This window comes from Trachemys scripta, chromosome 9, assembly GCF_013100865.1.
Source record: "Trachemys scripta elegans isolate TJP31775 chromosome 9, CAS_Tse_1.0, whole genome shotgun sequence".
NCBI lineage: Eukaryota > Metazoa > Chordata > Testudines > Emydidae > Trachemys > Trachemys scripta.
Window position 1 is genome coordinate 39,859,050 of NC_048306.1, and position 24,118 is coordinate 39,883,167.

The 24,118-nt window shown below is 44.7% G+C and overlaps 1 protein-coding gene across 2 annotated transcripts in view; it reads right to left on the reverse strand.

Annotated features, from left to right (window-relative positions):
- The window catches only part of GABRA3 (gamma-aminobutyric acid type A receptor subunit alpha3), a 127,727-nt gene that overhangs the window by 29,466 nt on the left and 74,143 nt on the right, over positions 1–24,118 (reverse strand). For both annotated transcript variants that reach the window (XM_034781521.1, XM_034781522.1), the window contains 2 exons: positions 16,122–16,189; positions 10,171–10,391 (listed from right to left, as the gene is read on the reverse strand). In XM_034781521.1, the coding sequence (XP_034637412.1) occupies positions 10,171–10,391; positions 16,122–16,189 (289 nt within the window). The remainder of the gene's footprint in view (positions 1–10,170; positions 10,392–16,121; positions 16,190–24,118) is intronic.

A 24,118-nucleotide genomic window follows, 5' to 3' on the forward strand; every position in this document is an offset into this window, starting at 1 on the left:
GCAGCTGATTCAAGGGTGGGGCACAGCAACCATTATAACAGCACCAATGACACTAAAGTACTTGGGGCACACATGGAGGGGACTGATAATAAAAGGATTCAAGAAAGTATTTTTATTCAGTCTAGAAGCTTATGCTCATTCTTGAACTATTGCAACTGGCGGTGAAAGTTTGCAGCTGTTTAATATACACAGAAGGGAGCCAGAACAGAAGGGGCTTTAGAGACCCCAAATAACTCTGTTGAGAATTCAGATGGTCAAGAAAGGTTCCTATGGCTTTGCTAGAAGGCATGGCTGATGGACACTGCAGGTAATGGAGCTAGACCAAGGCTAACGTTGTCTTAAGAAGAACCTAGATCACAAAGACTAGCTGAAAATTTTCCATTGCAATATTTTTTGATGAAGAATGGCTTTCACCAAACTGGAATTTTTCACCAAAACAAAATATACTTGTTCATTGAAAATGTTCAGGTTTTTGTAAAAAAACAAAACAAAACAAACAAATCCAAAGAACCCTGAAGAGATTTTGTCTTTCAGATACCAAAAAGAAAAAAATATAATTTGGGAGTTTTTGACAAAACCCCAAAAAATTCAAAGAAAATTTCTGATGAAAATGAAGAAAAAAAAAAGATTTTGTTGAAATTTTGTGTAGAACAAAAATAAACTTTTCTCAAGCAGGTTTACAGATCATTGTTGTGAAGCAAACCAGAAACAATGCACTTGGGAACCAGTAGATCCAGGTATCTGGATCTACTGAGGTTGACACAATTGATCAGTTTCTGGTATGACATTCCCTCGGCAGCCACACTGAAATCACTGGGATAGGGTGACCAGATGTCCCGATTTTATAGGGACAATCCCAAAATTCAGGCTTTGTCTTATATAGGCACCAATTACTCGCCACCCCCCATCCTGATTTTTCACACTTGCCATCTGGTCACCCTACACTGAGATTGCATGGAGCGTATGTTTGTGCAACATTATTGTGAGTCAGTAGATGGAGCTGCTACAGATAGCACTCTGAGTTCTGTTCAACTGAATACAAAAGTGGATAGGTCTTGCAGAAATGCTTATTGTCAGCTAGCTGTTCACTGAACAAATTTTGTTAGAAAATTGCTCTGATGCAATGTCTTGTCATGTTTGTCCTGCTGGGTTAGCAAATAAATCTTGTAGTGATGGAACTGGATATCACTTCCAGTTAGAGGGGTCTGGTGACTTTATAATTCCCACAAATCCTCACACTCCCATCATCTAGAAACACACACTATAAGAACAACACATTCTCTAAACTTTACAGGTCCCTATTTCTGCAGTTCTTCTGATTGCCTTTCTATAGGTTCTTGCAAGGCCAAAGAGGCAAGAGAAATGTAAGTCTGACACTTTTAACAACATGCCTTTTTGCTTTTATGCCTTTCACAATCCCATGTCTGAATGAAATGCAGATTTATATTTTTCTTGTAATTATATCCACAGGACCTAACAGGCCGTGCAGAGCTGCCATTCCCAGTTCCTGTTCCACCTCCCAACCCCCATGGTGTAGAGGAAGGGGCAAAAACAGGGAGTGGCAGGGAAGGGCCATGGCTAGAGGCCAGGGCACACTGGGCATACAATCCATGTAGGACTGCTGCCAGCTGGGCCCAGACTGGTGCACAGAACCCACTCTCCTGGGCAGGGTAGATCTCAGTGAGGGTCTTTAACTTGTTAGGCAAATGACTGGAGTATAGTGAAGAGTAATTTCCTTCTGTGACAGTTAATGGGAAAGGCAAACAGGACCACTTGTACCCTACATTGGCCTGCTAGCGTCCCAAAGTCTCTCTCATCTCCACCCCCATGTTCCAGTACTAAGCCACTTTCTCTTCACGTAACAGGAGCACGTTTTCACTTGTATGTTTCTTCAGCAACTACAGATACTGGGGCACTTCTGCCAGTTTCCGTGATCCTATTTACATTATTGATATTAATCCTATATGGAGCATGGGAGACTTGTTTTTGTGCCCTACACATAGATGTGAGCAGGGCTATAAAACACCAGCTCTCTCACTAGGGAGAGGTCCTGCATATTTACTGTGCACCAGACTGAATCCTGTATTCCCAGTGGGGATCGGTTAAATGGAAGTCAATGGGAGTAGTCATGTAATGGCTCCCCTTTGGGAGTGAGGGGCTCCCAATCCAGCCCACAGCTGGTGAGGTGCTTCATACTCCTGGCTGAGTGTGATCTGCTGCCCAGGCCTCTCTGACCCCAGCTCCGGCTTTTTGGCCTGGTACAGAAATATTGAGCAGTTTGAAGTAACATCCCCAAGCAACAAAACCACATATGCTGCCCCCGGTTTGCTGATGTCCTCTTCACTCCTCCTCATGTGCGGACTGGACAACAGGGCACGTAGGCAAAGGTATCTTTCAGTGCCTGATCCAAAACTCACTGACATCAATGGAAATACTGCCATGGGCTCTGTATCTGGTCTGATGTTTGCAGTCCATTTCCTTCGTTGGGTTCACATACTAACACTGCATGCACTACTTATTCCAGCTTCAGTTCCTATGTCTTAATTCTAGATTTCTGATCCCAAATACAAAAGGCAGACAAGCAAGCTCCCAAAATGATTGGGGACGAACACCCAGAAAATCAGATACACTTGCTACTTCTCTTTGGTTTCTTAAGTGAAGCGTCTCTCTCTCAGCTACAAATTTGTTTGGGGAACTTAGCATTTTGTTAGCTCTTCTGTCAGGTCTGCATAGTTCTTATCATTCCGTCCTTGAGGGAGACATATGTCTTTCTGGGCTGCAAATGTCTCTTCTCCAGCTAGAATGGATTTTTTCTTGTAACACCCTTCAATGTTATTGGCATAAAAATACTGTTGGGACCTTGATGCATGCATGGGACTGTTGGTGCATGAACTTCAAACTTCCTTGCTGTTTTCATCCATGTGGAAATTGCCCATTTTACCATCCATGGCCTGTTTTACCCTTTCTTTTAGCCGCCTTCTTCGGCCCAGATCCTTCTTGCTTCACTGATGACCTTATCATTTCAAAAGCACCCCAGCGAGTTGATTCCAAAGTCATCCCGCCCAAAGGACATACTCTCATCATTAGTGCTTTTCTAATAAGCCAAATCTGCCTTTTTAATTAACTATACAGGGCTAGATGCTCAGCTGCCATCAGTGTCCCCTGGGAGTGGCTGAGTCACGGAGGGTACAAAGATGCTGGTTACAGACCCCAGATTTTCGGGTCCCTGCCACGATGGTCCTAGTGTACTTTAGAGCAGCGCCAAGGCAGTCTCTCCCACAGCTGCACCTTACATTAGCAACAACAGTATCCACCTGGCCTTCAGCCTCAAATTCCTCAATCTGGCTGCCCATAGATCAGAGCAATCAGTCTTTTTGACTTAGGTGTGAAGGATCCAGCACAAAGTGTTCCACATCTGTAGGTGGAATCAGTATTGTAAGTCTCTGGACACTTCCGATCTGCTTGACCTTGTCTGCATCTGTTTCTGTGTATCACAGATGTTTGCATGCCTCTGGGCATTGCTGTAGCCCTGCACAAGCCAGAATGGCCAGAGACGGCTGCCATGGCCACTTCATGTGAAATTGCAAATGTATGGAATGGATGGAATTTCAAGCTCAAAGAGAATTTTACTAGCTGATACCAAACCAAAAGGAGCCCATCCCCCCACCACAAAACAACAGCTTCTCCCCATCCCATAAACTGGGGGAATATGGGGGTCCCTGAAATTATACAGAAAACTAAACATTGAGGTCTTGAAAAACCCTGGGAAATGAAATGGCTAAAATGTTCAGGCAAAATCTCACCTGAAACTTTTCAGCTATTTCAACCAGCCAAAAAGTTAATGCCTCAGATAACATGACCAATAGTAGCATTTTCTCACTGTAGGGAAAAGGGGAATAGGCCTTAGAACTCTCTCTCTCACACGCAAGGGCACACAGGGGCAGGCATGTGCTCTCTCTCACACACACATGCACTCTCACACGTTCTTACACACACATATTCTCACATGCAACTGTATGTGCTTTCACATACTTTCTCTCACACATGTGCACTTTCATATGCACTCTCTCTCTCTCTCTCTCACCCACACACACACACTGTGCTCCTCCACGTACACACACTCCATGGCTTTCACACATGTGATCTCTCTCACGCACACTTCCTCTCTCTTGCACATGTGTGTGCACACTTTCACACATGTGATCTCTCGCTCTCTCATACCCCAGCATGCTCACTCTCTCATCCTGCTGTGCACTAATTAGCTAAAATATTGATGTGGACTCTGAAATCAATCACAGCTCAGGAGAGGAGACATCCCTCCCTTTCCCCTCTCCCCCCAGATGGCCTCTCCTGCTGAGCCCTGTTCCTGGCCCAAGGACTCTTCAGGACCATATGCTTTGCCTAATGAAATGTCAAAATGTCAGACTAAGAGGAATATGTCTCATTTCTCAGGCAATTACCACAGCCTCTGCAGCACTTGTGCAAAAAGACTTGTTGCAGAGCTATGCTATCCATATTTACTGCAACACTACAGCGAACAGAGACAACAGTCCTATCTCAGAGGTGCAATGCCATCTTGGGGCTCAGATAGTTTAGCTGTGAAATATCACTACGAATCGCAAACAGCACGTGATGATTGGCTGAGGTACCTCTGACCTGGCCCTGGGCAAATAACGGATTTTTCAGTTCAGTGACAGAAATGAAAACGCTGGGGAAAAATTTATTTTGGGTCAACCTGAAATAAACATTTTTTCAATTTTTTTCACCACAATGAAAAATGGATTTTTTTTTTTGTTTAGGGTCAAATAATATGTTTAATTTCACTCAAAACAGGATATTTCATTTAATTTTTTTAAAATCCTTTGTTTTGTTTTGTTTTTAAATAAAATGAACTAGGTTTCACAACAAAAGCTCATTTCACAACAAAGAGCTGAAACGTTCTGTTTCGAAAATGTTGCACTGAAATGTTTTGACGTAAAAAAAAAATGTCTTTTTTTTTCTTGGCTGAAACTATTCACTGAATCTGACCCAAACTCATAAACGGTTTCAATCAACTCAAAACTGCAGTTTTCAGCAAATAAATTATTGGTCCAAAACATTTCACCCAGCTCTAGTTGATCTCATAATCCTACCACTCTACCCTCTAATCAGTAATCTTCTCTGTCCCACCCACCTACAACACACTTTTTGTTTATAGTGGTCTTGAAATCACCCTGTAAGCGCTAAGTTTTCTCCTCTCCTGCTCCACCCCCAGCAGGAACAATCTGACAAAAATTAGACACACAGGAAGAAATTATGTTTTCCTTCATACAATCAGTTGAGTTCCTTTAAACAGCTAAATCCAATGGCAAGAAGTATGTATCAGGCTAAATACACCTCTCCGGGGCTGATGGTACTACAAACTACTTCAGCTTCAGTTCTCATGGTTACCATGAGATTATCAAAACCTTTGATGTGTCATTATCGCTCATGCAGTTAGCTGTGTAGTGCTAGCGGATGAGCTATAGACTCATTCCAATTTCTTGGAGTTAAATGCCACAGAGGGTCCTGTGGCACCTTTAAGACTAACAGAAGTATTGGGAGCATAAGCTTTCGTGGGTAAGAACCTCACTTCACCTTACCCATGAAAGCTTATGCTTCCAATACTTCTGTTAGTCTTAAAGGTGCCACAGGACTCTCTGTTGCTTTTTACAGATTCAGACTAACACGGCTACTCCTCTGATACTTGAAGTTAAATGTGATAATCCTTTGGTCTATATACGGTACAAAAGCATTATAGAACCCTGTACAGCACCAGAGACTCTGTTTATGCCAGTTATATCATTTTGGCTTTGTCCTTTCCTATACCTCACTTTGCTATCCCAGGCTATTCCTTAATAATCACAGGTAGGCTGAACAGGTGGGGTTCAGCTCTGAGTTGGGTTTAGGCTCCAGTCTGGGGTTTGGGTTCAAGGCTGAGTCACTTCTAGGATTCAGAGTTTGGATCTGCCAACACTGAAATCTCATTATTGTTTTCAGGAAATTTCAGCCCCAAAAGGCAGTATTTCAGCCCAAGATGGGGATCATCTGGTCTTATGAGATTTCTGCCATCTAAGACTGGTTCTTGCAACTGTTCAGCTGCACACAAACTGAGCAGGAAAATAGGCCTCTTCTGCTGTTGGATCCAACATGGAAGCTTAATTGTAGAGACAAATTTGGCTCTTGGGACTCAGATCTCAGGCTTAATGTTCCAGCTTTTGGTCCCTCTCTGTTAATAACAGCTATGGAATCTGTGACACCTTTAGCAAGGGCAGAACTCAGGCTGTGTCTATGCTGAGCTTTCTCTGTAACTTCCTCACTGTTCCACCACCAACGGTAGCCACAACAGTTTACTAGTTTTGCAGTCCCTTTGAAGACAAAGAGCTGCATGTATTTCACTAAGGAGATAATTTGGTCCCCAGAACCTTTATTGCTTGAAGATGGTGCCTGAAAACAAAAGAGCCCAGCTTGCCTTTCAGGTCCCCAGTTGAGTTTGCAGGGCTGGCAATCAAAGAAAACATCTTTTCCCCTGTTTACCTGAGCACATATAATTTGGAAATCACAGAAACAATACATGTGTAAACCCCACAATGCCTTTTTTTAGTTGCTTTGCAGAGCAGAAGGACTCTTTAAGGGCTAAGTTCTCAAAGTGTTGTGCTCTATGCACAGAATTAGCCATGTGATATTTTCATACATTTTAAGGCCAGGAGGAGGAATCATTATGATCATCTAGGCTGACCTGAATAAAACAGCCCACAGATTTAACTCTGACATTCCTGCATCAAGCCCATTGCGTCTGGCTGAGCTATTTTCACACCCTGTGCAGATCCACATACACTCGTTAGTCAGTCTGGGCTCCAGAGCTACATTTCGACTGTGGGAGGCTGAATGTGGCTTTTGTGAACTACATGCGCCTGAGACTTGCTCTACAAACTGCGGCTGGCCTCAGACAAGGCAGCAGAGGAGCACTGCATAACAGGACTAAAGCCCCTGTGTTCTACTGCTGTTCCTCCAAGCAGGTGGGAAAGTAGGGAACCAGGGCTGGCTCCAGGCACCAGCTGACCAAGTACATGCTTGGGGCGGCACCTGGAGGGGGGCGGCGCTCCGGCCGGCTGGGGAGAGAGGGGCCACGGCCGGGCTCGCCGCCCTCCCCCTGGTGCTCCGGCCGCCGGGGAGAGCGGGGCTGCGGCGGGCTCGCTGCCCTCCCCTGCCATGCTCCCTGCCGGGGGGCCGGGGGCAGTGGGAAGCTTTTTTGCCTGAGGCGGCAAAAAAGCCAGAGACGGCCCTGTAGGGAACGGTAACACTGATCACTATAACTCAGCAACCAGGAGGAGGAGAACACAGAGAGGATATATTTGTGCTGGAGCTGGGAAGGCCATAAAACAGTCCAGGTGGGATGCCCTGACACCGTGTACTGATGTCTGCTTTGTGACGCAGCATGAGAAGGTTGTGTTGTGATGCTATGATATCTCTGGATACTAAGCTGCAGTTGGTTTGCGCAGTTCAGTGATGAAGGGGCCTCTCTCCAGGAGCTATGAATACTGTCACACGATGCTGGATGCATGTGTCAGATTTGCTGTTCCAGCAGAGCAGCTACAGATGAATGCAAACTCTTGGCGAAGAGAAGTTTGGTTTCCTAACAGTATAAATAGCATTGGAAATGCCTCTATTTGCTTATTTTAGCATTTGATGCCTCTAGGGGGCTGGACTAGGAGGGACCCGCTGCAAGCTTAGGGAGAATGCAGTATCTCGTGTGTCCAATTGCATAGTGCCATACTGAGCTAGACTGAACACGTTGAGTAGAGGGAGTGCAGAGTGACACCTTCCCAAGGGAGCTCAGAGAGGTACAATCAGTTCCCAGGCTCCCCACTGCATAGGTCTGGGGATGTGTGCATGCACCACCATGCTATCAGGACTGTGCAGCCCCATCCCCTCTAGTGTGACTAGGCTGGGCCAGTTCTGAGGTGGGGAGGGGATCAGGGCATGGATCTGCCCCCTCACTGCTCCTTTTAGAAAGCTGCACACACCTGGGGGTCATGGAAAGAGCTGTCTCTGCACCCCTAAGGGGCAGGATGCATGAGGTGAGGGGAGGCTTCTTACACTGGCCCTGATTCTGAGCACCCTTACAAAGGTACTGTCACAAATCTAGTCTGGCCCACAGCAGGTATTTCCTTTGGGGCCATGGGGAAGAAGTCATGTTAGATACATATGGGACAAAAAGTCATGCTGCATTTCTGGAAAGGGGCAAACCCTGAAGTAGTATGCTTGAAATGGGCACTTTCCTACACAGAGCACTGGCCATTTTTTTGTTACTAGAGCTGTGTGGAAAACAGATTTGCTATTTCATAGGAAATTCTGCGATATCGGCCTTTTCGTGTATTATGAAATGGAACCCAAAACATTCTCACAATTCCCTTGGAAATAAAATTCCATTTCTTCGTTTGCTGGTGGTTGATTGCAATGCTTCGTTTTGAGAAAATCAAAACATTTCAATCCAATTTCAACTGTGATTAATCACGTTATATTATACAAATTGGAAACAATACGTCATTTTGAAATGAAAAATCAAACCGTTCTGTTTCAGAAGGGACACTGCCCCTAAGAAGTGCAGAGGCTGCTCTTTCACCCTTATCACAGTGTTCTGTTCTGATTAGTTTTTACAAATGAAATTTCATCAAAACTGACGTTTCGATTTCAATGAAATGGCATTGTCAGTTGGAAAATTTCCAACTTGCTGTGTTTGTTACCCTGTTCTTTCTAAACTTTTCGACTACACTGTCCAGGGCCATCTCTTACAAAGCCTCCAACTTCAGCGTGACCCACTGCAGCCAAAGTTCCAAGCCAGATGTTCAAGTAATGCTGCTTTCATAAAGAGTTGGAATGACTTTGCAGTGACTAACTCAGCTGGATGTGGAAAGTTTGGATTGCAGCAGAGCTACTGGTGCCATTTGATATTTTACCTAATGAAAAGCCCTGATCTTGGCTATGGGCTGCTTTTGGTATCCAGTGCCATGCGGTCTCTTGGGAGTAAATCCTGAGAGATGGTGAACCACTGAAGGGATTGCAGGGATTCAGCATCTCTCAGGATGTGGGGTCCTTGCTTTGGGCTAGATCTGTTGGATCATTCATTGTGGTGGCTTATCGCTCTCTTCTCTTATATCCTTGTAATAGACTATTTGAGGCCAACTATTTTTCAGGCTTTGGGCTCTGATGACCCTTGGGCTTCATTCTTATGGCCTCTCATTCCACTTCCATGTAGATGCTCTACACATCTATAACTCCTTATCAGCATTTTCAGATTCCCTTCATCTCTGTGTTCCATGTTGTCTTGTGACGTCTCAAGCTGAGTGCAAGCTAACCTTTAATTAATGCAGAAAAATCCAGAAATGATTTTGGGGGGTCTTATTACTCATTCTCTTAGGTATTTGTCTTTGGGGTCTGATCATACTGCCCAGCTTCCCAGGCATGTAGAGACAACAAATGCATTCAAGATAGCGAGGCACTCAGATACTTATGATAATGGAGGCCAGACAGATATGATCCCTTCTGACCTTCAAGTCTATGAGTTTATGAGATTGAGCCTTCTCTTACTTGCATTAATTTAAAACCAGTGTAACTCCACTGAGTACAATGGAATCACTCCTGATTTAAAGTGAGTGCAGTATAGTGTAAATGCGACTTCCATCCTGATGCAGCAGCACCTTATACTCACTTTTCACAGGTTTAAATGAGTCCACAGTGGTGTGAGGCAGTGGAGCATCAAGCCCAGTATTTTCACCTCTTTACTCAGGGACACCCTGTCATTTAGCCTCTGTGCCTCAGTTTCCTCATTGGAAACAGGAGCATATTGATCCTGAGAGACCTACATCCCAGGACCGCAGTGAGGATTAATGAATGTTTGAAATGTGCTACCGAAATGTTAAGCATTGTTTTCCAGTTGTAGGCACGATAGCTTGTTGACACTATGCAGATTAATCTGCAGCTCAACTGTCAAGAGATTAAACTCATTTTGGTCCTTAAAAAGTGGGAAGCTTGCACAGCCCTGGACAGAGCATGCCATAGGATCACCTCAGCTCGGGCCCTGCCAGGGCCTAGGGCTTTCGCAGAACCATGGGCTCAGGTTCTGTCCATGCCCAGGATAGGCACACCTACCTCATGGTGTACAAAAGGGTGCCATTGTCCACCAGGCGCAGCAGCTTGTTGGGTGTGGTCATGTTGTGGGCCACTGATTTCTTGCCATTGTGAAAGAAGGTGTCAGGAGTCCAGATCTTACTGGCCAGCAAGTTGTTAAGGGGGAGGACCTTCATGGGGCCATCAAACTTAAGCCGCTCGTCTCTCCAGGACTGCCGGAAAAAGACATCAATAGTGTATTCCTAAGGGGGGAGAGGAGAGCAAATCAGACCTGATTTTATCTAGTTCTTCATTGCAAGCCACCCCGTAAGCTCTAGAGAATGAAAACCGCTCCCTTCATTGAGTGCAATGGGGTTTTGGGAGCACTGCACTCATGATTGTGGACCGGAGTGGCATTTCAATCATTGGAGTGGGAACAAGAGGTATTTAGCAGGGTGACATTCTCCAGGATTGATAAGACCATAAGGTAAGCTTGAATTGCTACCTCTGGTATAATGACTTTACATGAATACCCCATAGTATTCATCTACATCTTTCATCTCAAAGTGCCCTATACACTGTACATATGCCATTGGGATCATACACCAACCAATGAAATGCAGCCACCCCTAGAGTGGCACTGCTCAGCCATTCTGTATCAGCAACATTGCATAGCAGTTTCAGGATAACAGGAAGCAGAGGATGCAACTGACACAGGCAGATCCTAATGATTTCAACTCGCGTGCTTAAATATGGATTCAGATGCCTAACTTTATGCAACCATCAGGGCCGGCTCCAGGCACCAGCTTGGCAAGCAGGTGCTTGGGATGGCCTCTCCGGAGAGGGGCAGCAGGTCCAGCGATACAGCTGCAATTCGGCGGACGGTCCCTCACTCCCGCTGGGAGCAAAGGACCTTCTGCCAAATTGTTGCAGCAGATCGCGATCACGGCTTTTTTTTTTTTTTGGCTGCTTGGGGTGGCCAAAACCTTGGAGCTGGCCCTGGCAACCATGTTTGAAACATCAGGACAATACTCTAAGTCACTTTCAGTCCTAAATTGTTGTGCAGTGCTGCCAAGCACCATCAAACAGCTACCACTTTTCACCCCAGAGGTGGCTGCATTTCAGTGATGTGTGTAACGGTTCCCACATATGAAAGGTCAGGACTCGGGGATCCTGCAGGCATGCCATTAGCACTGAATTAATAATATAGAAATCAATTTTATTCACTGGGAGAACAGAAATGAACTTTCCCAAGAACGAGGAACCCAGAAATGCAGGAAATGTGTTTAAACCTGGATAAAATTACAATTAGGATACTGCACATGGGGCCAAATTAATCTTGGTGTAACTCTTTTTGAAACCAATGGGGTTACACTAACGCTGAATTTGGCCCCTTAGAGGCTTGGGCTCAGGTCTTCAGCTGAAGTAAATTGATTACAGCTGCGTGAAATTTGTCACACACTTTTTTCGTTGAAAAATTCAGATTTGGTGACACCAAAATGTTTCATGAATTTCTGTTGGTTTTGCCAAATTTTTCATTTGCGGAAAAACGTTCTGAAAAGAACAAAATGTTTCATTTTGACATTTTCAAAATGCAACTTTCCAATTTTTTCAGTTTAAAATGACTTTTCATCCTTTAATTTTTAAAATAAAGTTCAAAAACATTTTCAAATGGTGGAAGCAAAACATTTCATTCCCACAAAAATAATTTTTTTTCAGCTTTTCACTTCACCCATAATTTTCGGTCCAACCTGAAATGATTTTTTTCTGACTTTTTGAAACTGCCAACAAACTGAAAAATCTGTTATTTGTCCAGCTCTAAAATTGATGTTATTCCATTACAATCAATGGAATGATGTGGATCTACTACAGCTGTGGGTCTATGCCTTCATTTTTTTCTTATGCTGAATCAAACAGAAATCTGACACATGACATCTTCGTCCAGATGCTGCTGACCACAAAGTATAAATGCCTAGCATCAAATTCTGCCCTGCTGTATGAGGAATGCAATCCAAGCTAAACAAACAGGAACACAAGAGTGTGCCAGGCCAGGGGCATTTGTTCCCATGATTTCTCCTCTCTGAAATCCCCTGTAAAATTTTAACCCGCAGTCTGTAATTTGACCGTGGTCCCTTTGGGAGCCTGTAAACAACCATCTTTAATAGCGAGTGCAGCAATCTCTCTCCAAGGCCCCCTGAATGATTCTTTGGCAGCGTGGGGACAAGAGGCCCAGCAACAAGTACAGTGAAACAAAGCCCTCTGCTCCTTGCCATGTCAGGAGAGAAAGAGTCCTTATCAGAGGGAGAAGAGAAATCTAGTTCAGGATCTTCACTCTGATGAACAATTTCCAAACTACACCACAGAGAACACAAACTCAGCTCCTCCTTTTCTCCTTCTGTACTAAGAGTCTAATCCTCAGAAGAAGAGAAACCATGGCCAGGGTCTCTTTCCTCTGGCCCCCAGTGTTCTTCCCATGTGAGCACAGTCCCCCAGTTCAGATTCACCTCCTCCCAGTGCCTGCGCCTGCACACCATTCAGGTGAACCAAGAATTGTAGGTCATATTCTTCTCCAGCCAGGGCTGTGACTAAAATCCATGCCAGAGAACCACAGAAACATGGCTCACGTTCTTCTCCTCTGCAGGGCCCCTCTCCAGAGTCTCATCTTTGTTCCAGTTAACAAGCTGAGGGACAGCTGGAATACCCAATATCTGACATTAATGTGGACCTTATCAGCCAATGCTTTTCATGTTGAATAGCTCGTGAGTCTGGAGTCCCCTCGCCCCCACACGTCAGACAGAAGCAGACAACACTCCTCTGTAGTTAGTAATCAGCTGCTCTCCGCTCTCAACAGCAAACATTATTTGCCTCACCTCCCAGATCCCTCATCATCATTATAATCTGTCTGAATCTGGATGCACAAGGCAGACTTTCAAGTGCAGATAATGATGGCTGTGGTAGGCACAGGGGGCTGGATCATCAGACAGATGCCAATGTGGAAGGAGTGACTTCCTCACTTTTCTATCTAAGATAGGAGAACAATCCTGAGAAAGGTGCAAGTTCATCCTCCTTTCCCTGTGCGGTTCTCTCTTGAACTCCCATTTCAAAGTGTGCTCAGTACCAGAACTGCACGCAGTAGCACATCTGCTATGTATGGGCAAAATCTATGGAACTAAAGCATGCAAGGGGAGAGAAAATTTATTATTCTTTAACTGTCTTTCTAATTTTAAATTCATTTTGTCAAATCACACAGCGGAGAATAGTTTCCTCTTTTCAATACCTCATATTTCTTCTTCACAGTTCATTATCCATGCTCCCTTAATCAAATATGCTCCACCTTGGAAGTAATTATCAGATACTCCCTAAGGGCTGGGATTGCTGAATATATTATTGGTCTTTGCTGCGGTGTGAAAGAGAACAAGATGGATAGAGAGAACTCAGATGAGATTAATACTCTCAGCTAGAGTGACATTAACTTAACTTTTAACCCTGCCAGGAGTGGTCCTTCCAAAGCAAGACAGATTCCTCTGATGGGGGGAGGCATCAAAATGAAATTCAGAGATTTAATTCTCCTCTAATCCTCTGATCACCAGTGCTAATAGTCTGTGGGGGGCCCCGCTGGTAGAGCAGCAGGAGAGATGTCCATGGCTGAATGAACATGGAGAATGAAATCCTCTAGGGTTCAGAGGTTTGGAGGAAGGTTGTTTCAGGACACTGATCCTACCCAAGCCTGCTTGGTTTCAATTCTTGTCCCCCTGCTAGGGAGAACCTTCAAGCCAAAGTGAGCATCCAGCAGCGTGGGGAAATCCAAGACGAAATGACACTCAGAGATGAGGCACACACCAGGGTGTCGGTCCCCACTAATGATGCCAGCATGTAATTTAAAAATAAACACAAACTACCAAATCCTCTTTTTGTGCAATACAAGCTGCAAGAATGCTTTTGAGAAAGCTCACTATTAATTATGCTCCAGAGTTCTGTTTTAATTAGAAGACAAACTGTTGAGGGAATATAAACCTAGATTCACTCCTCAGGCCTTTTCATTAATAATTTTCCTTAAACATATCAGAATATGCCAGTCAGTTCACTTGTTTTCTCTGTCTCGCTTACCCTGTATAATTGTTTCAGGCACTTAGAGCAGTTTGGTGAAGGAAAGGGGATGATCCACCCCTCTTACATAGGGTCAGAATCTGACACTCTTACTAAGTAACTTACTCCATGAGTAGTCACATTGAAAAAAGCGGGGTGGGTTATGAAGAAAGATGCTACTCAAGATGAATAAGGGGGGCAGAATCATGCTGTAGGAAGCTCTTGCTCTTTTGGTAGTACCCCCCAATTTGCTTCCCTTTGCACTCACTGAAAAAACCCACAAAACACCCTCGCTTCATCAGGCAGGAAAAAAAGGATTAAAAGACATGATTCATGCTCCTCTAAATCAAAAGAATGAGCAGGTGTCTGAAGTCACGCAGCCTCTTTTTGATGGGAAGCGGCACAACATGTCCCAGCAATTGGAGATACAATAAGATGTCATTGGACCACATTAGAAAATACTTTTGGTTTCCATGGACTTCCTTCTGGGGGTAAACATGTCTCTCCTCCCCTGTCCCTTCCATTCACTTGGAAGTCGCAAATGGCTACGCTGAGCAATGAAACATAGGGAGAAATCCTGCTCCCTACCCCCACACTGATGTCAATGAAAAATACTCATCAAGTTCAATAGGCCAGGATTTCACCTTTTGGTCCATGTCTACACAGAGATAAAAAACCCGCCTTATGCCCACAGCTGTCCAAGCCAGGATCAGCTAACTCGGTTTCATGGGGCTCAGGCTCTGGAACTGAAAAATCTTTGTGTAGATTTGTGCAAAGCCTCCAGCCCAAGCCCAAAAGACTCTACATAATAATTTTTAGCCCTGCAGCCCAAGCCCCGCTAGCCTAAGACAACTGACCTGGGCCAGCTGCAGCTATGCTGAGTGTCTTTTAGCCCTGTATAGATGTACCCGTAGTGTGCAAAATAGAGCTGTGTGAATAACTGATTTTTTTGTTTTGTGAGCAGTTCTGAAAAATAATAATAATAATAAACAAGAAATAATTTTGGGTCGACACAAAATGAAAAATTGTCAAGTGTTTTTGTTGAACCAAGAAGTTGAAAAAAATTCATTTCAAGACAAATGAAATGTTTTGTTTGACCCAAACCAAAATGTTCTGTTTCAGTTTGAGCATTTTTTTCAATATGTCTACATTTTGGAAATTTTGAAACAAAAAGTTGTTCTGAATTGAGCAATTGAAATGATTCATTTTGATAATGTTGAAATCTTTTGACATTTGTAGACTGTTTTTTGTTGGTGCTTTTTTCTCAAAATGACCAGTTCAACAAAACTGACATGAATTTGCAAAACATTTTGGTGTTAACAAATCTGCATTTGTCACTGAAAAAGAGCTTTGGTTGAAAACCTTCACCCAGCTCTAGTCCAAAGGATACTGACAGAAATTCCTTCAAAGATTATTGTACCTGGATTTAGAGTAATGCCAATGATTATGTTTGGTGGATTTCCAAAAAACAAAATGAAATTGAGAAGGAGAAATGAAACCAAAATAGAGTCTTTTTTTTTTAACTTCTATTGCAACTGCTTTCTGTGCTAAGCTCCCACCAAAAGCAACAGAATAGGATTTCTTGATATTTGTTACTGAGGAATGAGACCTCATCTAGTTCTGTGATTTATGCTGTACGAATTTATGCTTCCTGAATTACTGTGACCGTTGCCCTCTTGAAGATATCTCCAGCTCCATATCTGCTGGCTGCCACTATTGCAAATGACAAATAGCAATGCACACTACCCAGATTTTATGCCTGAGCAGAAATTTCACAGGCAACCTGGATAGATTTCTTGCCACATTGTTTCTGTAGTTCATACTTTTGTCCAATTAACCTGGAACAAGAAGAACAATGCCCACTTCCAGTGTCCCAGAGTCAGACCTCTGTGATCTACAGCACCTACCATGTCTGTATCTGAGACAGGGCCGAAACTCGTCACATAAATGTCTGTCTTGACTTCAGTTACGCTGTCTGGGAAAAACAAGAGAGAAAAGTAATTAGAGAAGTATTTTCATTTGCATAGAAACGATTTTAGCATTTCATTGTGTTTTGTTTTTTCATACCAGATGCCTCCTTGCTGTAGTGTTGAATTGTCATCTCCATCATGTTGTGAACAATGGCCAATTTTATAATTCATAATAGGGCAAATTCACCTCTGGGACAGCTCCATTGACTTCCACAGAGTTACACCAAGGATGGATATATCCTAGTACATTCAGACAGTGCATATTTACATAATGTACACAGTCACACAATGCACAATTTTCTATGGTTCTATCCATCTTAAATATAGAGGTAAATCCTGATGTTGTGAAACTCTAATCCAAAATCCCTTTGTATTTGCCAGCCTGATCAGTAGGCCATTGAATTTCCCCCCAGTTTTAAGAAACCCTGGTTTTGTTAAAGTTTTGGGTTTCTTTGACTGTGCAAGAATCAATATTTGGATTGCCTTTCACTCTCATCACATTTGCTGTTTTCCTACTTGTCTCTTTCATGAAGAATGATAGCTCTCGAAAAGCTAGTATTGACCCGTCTGCTATAATCTCCTAGCTGCCAGACTCTACTACCTGTATTGATGCCAAGTAACGTCTTATTCCAGGAATAGCCCAAAATCATTGGGAGGCCCCAACTCAGGAAAGCGCTTTAGGACGTGCTTATCTTGAAGCACTTGTAAGCGCTTGTCTTCAATGGGAGTAAAGCATGTGTTTAAAGTTAAGCATGTGCTAAAGTGCTTGAAGCCAGGTGTAGTGGGATGATCACCCGCTCCTGCCTTAAAAGGCTTAAAACATCCCAGGGAGAGGGCTGTGGCAGGGAAGGAAAAGCAGGGCTGATTGGGGAAATCAGGCCAAGTTGGCTTAATGAGGGCCCAGCTGGCCCTTATAAGAGGGCTGGGGCCAGGAGCCAGAGACAGACTCTCTCTAGCTTTGAGAGGGAGGGACCTGGCTGCAGGGAGCTGAGAGAAGGTACCTGGAGTGGAGCAGGGCTGGGGGAAAGTTAAGGGAGCTAGGGAGCTCCAGCCTGAAAACCCCCCAGGCTGCGGCCTAGTGGAAGGCCAATTAGGTACTGGAGTTGCAGGGGGCAGCCCACGGGTAGGCAGAGGCAGCCGGTCCAACGCCCCCTTGCCTATGATGAGTGGCTTTTACACTGCAGTCTGCCTCAGTGAGCGGGGGCTAGATGGTGACTGGCAGTAGTCCATGACTGAGGCAAGGTGGGGATAGAGTGTTGGGGGTTCCCCTGGGTGAGGAGACCCTGAGACTGGGGGGGTATTGCCCAGGGGCAGCACCCCAAAGACAATGGGCACCGGGTCCTGGGAGGGACACGGGGGCCAGCGGCAGTGGGACACCGGTCTGCAGAGGGTGCTCCAGAGGCTAATTCCCTGAGACGACCAGCAGGAGGCGCCGCAGCGGTGAGTCGCATGCCATGACACCAGGTCAAAGTTAAGTATTGTTCAATGTGAATAATAATAATAGTAGCTAGCTCTTATACAGCACTTTTCATCAGTAGATCTCCAAGCACTTTACAAAGGTGTTCAGTATCATTATTCTCATTTTATAGATGGGGAAACCAAGGCACAGAATGAAGATATGACTTGCCCAAGATCACCCAGCATGTCAGTATCAGAGCCAGGCCTCCTGGGTCCTAGTTCAGTGCTCTACTCACTAGGTATCTCACAGAAATGTGGCCAGATTTGGCCCCTAGAATGGAAGACTTCCATTAACAGATGTTAGTCTAGTCCTAAATTGATTATGTGCTCTCACTTCCTTTGAATGAGACTAGATGTCCAGAATGGTACCTCCTGATGGAATTGTCCATTTGAAGCCACTAAGAGAGATTCCTGGCTTCATCTAAGTACCTAGCATTGGCTGCTGTTGTAGATGTGATCCTGGAGTAGAAGATGGCCCATTGATCAATTCAGTTATGGAAATTCCTCTGTTCTCAGAGGGATAGTTTGTCACGTTTCAATTTATTTTGTAGCATTATGAGGCTTCATTCTGCAGTTCAAAGTTTTGCAACTAAAGTAAGATAATGCATTCTGGCAGGGTTTTCTCCTTAATGGCTAAAATATAGTATACGTGTCTCTAGTTATTATGATTGGAGAGCTTCCGAGGCAGCCTGTGGCTGATATTGTTGTGCTATATATGTAACCCTTGATCTTGTCTTGATTCTGTAAAAGAAGGTTAAAGAGAAATATATGTGCAGTATACTTTCTGAAGTACATAGTAGTCAATTAGGCATTTTTGTAAGCCAAGCAAGTTACTTTGTAATACTTAGAGGCTCGGAGTATCTCTCCATGTCCTTCCAAACAGGACCCAAAATGAGACACATAGCAGGGAAGAAAGTTCTACTGTTCTAAGGTTCTTTTCTTTAACATGCACTACTTTTTCTCCCTCTTCCCTTTCAGCATTCCTGACATCCATAATTTACAGCACTAATCACCATGCTGAGATTCAGGGCCAGCCATGGTCCCTGTGGTCTGCAGAATGAAATATTTTGAGGCTCAGACAGAAATGTGTTGAGATGTTGCAAGGGAAGGTGGATCAGCGAGAGGATCTGTATTTCACGAAGTGACCTGCAGGTCTCAAGTGTTGGAGAACTGGCACAGGAATTGACGAGCAGATGATAGCAGGCTTGTGGGGGGTAGAGAAAACTTTGGTACATGCTTTTGAATGATCTTGGTGGCTTTATTTCTAAGCTCGCGTTGGGCACAGTCCCAAGGAAGATGACTGGTGTATTTTTTGCAGACTCTTCTTAGTAAGGTTAGTTTCAGCATAACTGAAACTCCCACTGTCTCCATACCAAGCTTACCAATGAGGCCTCTGTAACAGAAATAGCTGAAGAGTGGCTGGGCCTAGGAAGTTGTGAGGGGGAAAAAACAAACAAAACAAACTTGGATGGATCTGACCTGATCCAGGGTCTCAGTGAATGCAGCCTATTGTAAACTTTCCAGTCCCTAGACTCTACGGTCCCTTTGCTCCTGCAGGATATAGCAAATCTCACTGAATTCAGTGGGATTTAGTGATACCCTTTATTAGGAGAATACGGCCCAGGATTTTCCTCAGCTGGACATTGGCATGTGCTTATCCATTGAGACCTGCAAACCTAGGATGAAGGTGCACATCCAGTAACAAACTTACTAGGTTACTAAGAGGAGGACAGACAGAACAGCTCACCTCCCTACCCTGCTGATGATTCATTCACACACTCCGACCGAGAGAGTGCAAGTAAGGACTGTCGCACGACAGGACCTCACAGTGCAGTGAAAAACAAAGCCACGCGCCTGATGTACTGGGACAGAGACTGTTGGATCCAAGTGGATGGGACCATTTGGTAATATAAGCTCCCAAGGGCAATGGGTTTTCCCTGGTCTAGTATGTACTTATTCCTTCCCGTCTCCTTGCATAAATGATAGTTCTTAATATAATATATAGACCGCTGCAATCACAGTGTGACAATGTATTGAACAGTCCATAACTGCATCATGTCAAAGACTGCATGAATCATAATCGAGAAAGCGAGTGTCAGCCATCAGGATGTCCAGCAGTCACCATTCATCCAAGTGTCCATTTAATTAAAACAGTCATAGTCACAGGGATGTTCTGGAAACCACAGGTCAAATGGCCTCAGGAAAAGTGCTGGGCAATGGCCTCAAGCTGTAGCCAAGACTTGCTTGGTGCAGTTGAGGAGGGGAGGGGACAAAGGTGGCTGTAAATATCGCCACCTTTGTGTCCCCCTGTTCCTGGGACTGAATGGGGACCAGACCAGTTACCAAGGCTACCTCTAAACTAGACCCAGTTGCCTGTAGCCCAAAGGGACTGTTGTTGCAGATGGGGTCATCAGGGCAGAGGGACACCATAGTCATTCAACCTCTCTCTCAGGAATGAACCTTGCATATTCTGGCCAAATCCTCTTCCAGTCTTTTTGTCTATTACAGGCCTGCATCACATTACCTTCAACAAGAGCATGATGATTGCATCTTTCACTGCCCATGCTTTCACCTTGGTCCAAAGATCACAGTAAGTCACATCTTACCACCCACACAGAGCTCAGGGGCAGCACCTTGCTTCATCCACTGTGCCCCCTAAGCCAGAGAAGCCAATTTATCCTGTAGATTCTCTACATCTAGACTATCTTGGCCATTCACCCTCATGACATGGCCCCGAGAGCCCCCCCCCCACCCCGTTTCTAGAAAACCCAGACACACCCCTCTACTCCAACAGACTTGGGCACAAATTCCACTCTGCTTGCTGCAAATGCTACTGAATTCAACGGAGTCACTCCACACCAATACATCTTGCATCTCGGCAAGGGGTTGGACTTGATGACCCTTGCAGTCCCTTCTAACCCTATGGCTCTATGATTCTACGATCAGCACAAACAGTGCTCTGTAGGGGATAAGGGGACTTCAGACAGTGGATCCCAGAGTCATAGAATTGCCAGCCTCAGTTGCTCCTCTTCTGGGCCATTCATCCTCCAAGCCTCCTCTGTGTGACAGCACCCAGAGAGACCCCATAGGCATGCTGCCTTCCACAAACCCTGCCCCCATAAACCCGTGTGCCTGGGGGACATCCCTGGTCATACAGGAGAGGCACAATCTGACTCTCCTTTGAATTAGAAGGATTCCCACAAAAAATAGCTGCTACTCTCATAGAAATTCCAGTTGAGCTGTGAAAGTTGTAACTAACAAAAGCGCAAGCAGATCACAGCAAACTACTGTCTTTGGGATTAAGGCCATTCATGATCCTAGCAATATTATGCAACCCAAGGACTTCTGCAATGCATTGCTTATAGCACTGTATGAGTTCATTGGCTCTGTGGCAGGGTGGATAAAAATCAATGATTTCTTTTTAAATAAAAAAATGGATTTTTTTATTTAAATTAGATTTTTTTGATAAAATGCTTTTGGATTAAAAAACCTATCTAAAGATAGTTTTAATTAAGATACATTATAGTTCAAAGATATCTCATCATGGAATAGGGATTATAAATTCTAATTCTCTAGTATGAGACAATATATTCATGTAATGTTTAAGAAAAGTTTTGTAAATGAGTTCCAATAGTTCATAGATTAGGGACCCAATCTTATGGGGTTCCACAGGCTTCTGTATAGATTATTTAGGTTAATCTTGCTATCTATCCAATGGGACTCAGTGCTCAGTCTAGAAGATAACATCAGAGATGCTTAGTTTTTCAGTTCTCAAACTGTGGATTTGTGTCTCCAGAGGTAACTGCTTGTTAATAGCAAAAATGTTTTTAAATAAATAATATATAGAGGTGAGAAATAACAGCCCTCAACTCTATTGTCCCTCTGCAAATTTGTGTACACAGAGTCAATCCCTTACCTCTCTCTAAAAGTGCAAAGTTTCAGAAAGTTCAACAAATAGAAGATTGTTGGGGGTGTAAGAGATCTGGACAAGGAGAAGAAGTCTGGAGATAAATGTGAGAAGCGATGGTCATATGCTTTTTTGTTAAAATATTATATGTTTGCTGTTAAAGAAAAAAAATCCAGAATACTTAACGTTGTTGTTTTAGTTAAATAAAACAATTTAAATGTCTGTCTGGTGATGTTCTCCTCCTAATACAGTATGGCAAGAAAATCCTCCAAATATTAATGATTAACCTGTTGAATTGGAGATAGTTGATCTCCCAATGATTTCATAAATATCTGTTTCAATTACCTTTGGTAAATGAAATAACCAAACAATCATTTGTTTTCTGATATAACTGTAAAACTAATCTGAATAGTTTTCAAAATCACTGTTTAAAAATGTATAGTGTGTACCTTCTAAAAATGAAACCTACACCTATCTCTGAGTTGTGAAGAATATGTATTAGGGTTATAACAACCAACAAGAATGCACTTTTATGTAGAAAACCATGAGTAAATCGAGTCTTCCTGACAAGTGATTTAAATCAAATCCACCCTGCTCTGTGATAATGATACATTCTCTCCCTAGCAGAATCCTACAGATATTTAGCTTGGAAAAGCAAATATCAGGAACACATTACACCTGTTTTTACCGGGGCAGAAAGCAAAGAGCAGCCTTTTCTATTACAATCCAAAATACAATGCAGAGTAGCCTGGCTAATTCTCCCCTTCCTAATCTGCAGACCTGATCATTCGCCCATGGAAATCTGGCCATCTCGCCACACATCTCAGCAAATATTTAATAGCTGAGTACTGGATCACGGCCACTTCAGCGCTTTCACCAAATCTGCTGCAGAACATTAAATAACAGTTGGTTCTTCTCTAACATCTTCCCACCGAGCCTCTCAAAGCTGGTTGCACACAGGGCCAGCTCCAGGCACCAGATGAGGAAGCACATTCTAAGGGGTGGCATTGCGGCTATTCTTTTTTTTGCTTCAGCAGGCCTGCTGCCCCCTCCCCCCCCTTTTTTTTTGCTTGAGGCGGCAAAAAAGCTAGAGCTGGCCCTGGTTGCACACATTCATGAATGAAGCCTTGCAGTCCCCTCGGAGGCAGGTTAGTGTTATGATCCCCATTTTACAGATAGGGAAACAAAGAGAAAGAGACTTGCACAAGGTCACTTAGGAAGCTGGCAGTTGACCAGGGAATAGAACGCAAGAGAGTCAAGTTCTTAGCCCACCTTTCTCCAGTGTAGGACGTACGGTGCACTGTGATGCAGTGCAATTTATTAATTAACACTAGTATTGATACTGCAGCAGCACCTAGAGGCTCCAATCAGGGATCTGGGCTTTGTAGCGTTAGGTGCTGTACAGACACAAAATAAAGACACAGTCCCTTTCCTAAAGAAGCTAATGATAAGATGTAACAGGTGGCTGTAATAATAAATGGGGAGGGATGGCAGAAAGGGAAGAATGAGGCAACTACAATAAGTATCTGAGCAACACACACTCTGCATGCTGGGTCTATGCTGATTCCAGGTCTGTGTATCTAGGACAGAGTCATTAACCTGTAGGGTAACCAGACGTCCCGATATTATCGGGACAGTCCCGATTTTAGGGGACTTGTCCCACGTCCTGACCTTACATCAGTCGGGACGCCCTTTGTCCTGATATCGGGGACCGTTCAGACCACAGCTGCAGCGCCACTGCTTACCGCTTCCTGGGGCAGCTCCTGGCACCCGCCCGCCAGCAGGAGCGCTGCGTGCTGCAGGGGTGGGGCTTGAAGGCTCCGGAGTGGGCAGAGAGCCCTCTGCCCCCCCCCACCTGACCCGACCCGACCCGCAACCCTAGGAGCTAGAGGGACCAACCTGCCGGATGCTTCCCGGGACAGGAGCCGCCCCAGGTGAGCACTGCTGGGACTCCCCATCTCGCCCCCTGGCAGGTCCCTCTGGCTCTTGGGGGGGGGGAGGAGGGGTTCTGCATGCTGCTGGCGCCTGTAAGCCCTGCTCCGCAGCTCTGGCAGCTCCCATTGGCGCTTTTCCCGGCCAATGGGAGCCACAGAGCTCGCGCTTGTGGTGGGCACAGCATGTGGAGAGTGTGGAGACTCCCCTCGCCATTCTCACCCAGAGACCTCCCAGCTGGGCTGGTGAGTTCGGCCAGGGAAGGGGGCAGAGTGTGATGGAGTGAGTGTCTGGGAGGTGTGTGGGGTGCTGAGCTGTGAGGATGTGGAGGGCGCTGGGCAGTGGGGGAGGTTTGTGTGTTTTGGGGTGCTAGACAGTGGGGGCCTGTTGGGGGGTGCTGGGCAGTGGGGGAGATCTGTGTGTGTCAGGGCGCTGAGCAGTGTGGGTCATTGTGTTGTTGTGGTGGTGGGGCTGTGGGGAAGGGCACTGGGAGGGAGGGGAAATCTGTGTGTATTGGGAAACTAGTGAGTGGGGGGTTCTGTGTGGGGTGCCGGGCAGCTGTGGTAGGGTTGTGTAGGGTTACCATTTGTCCGGATTTACCCGGACATGTCCTCCTTTTTGTGCTAAAAATAGCGTC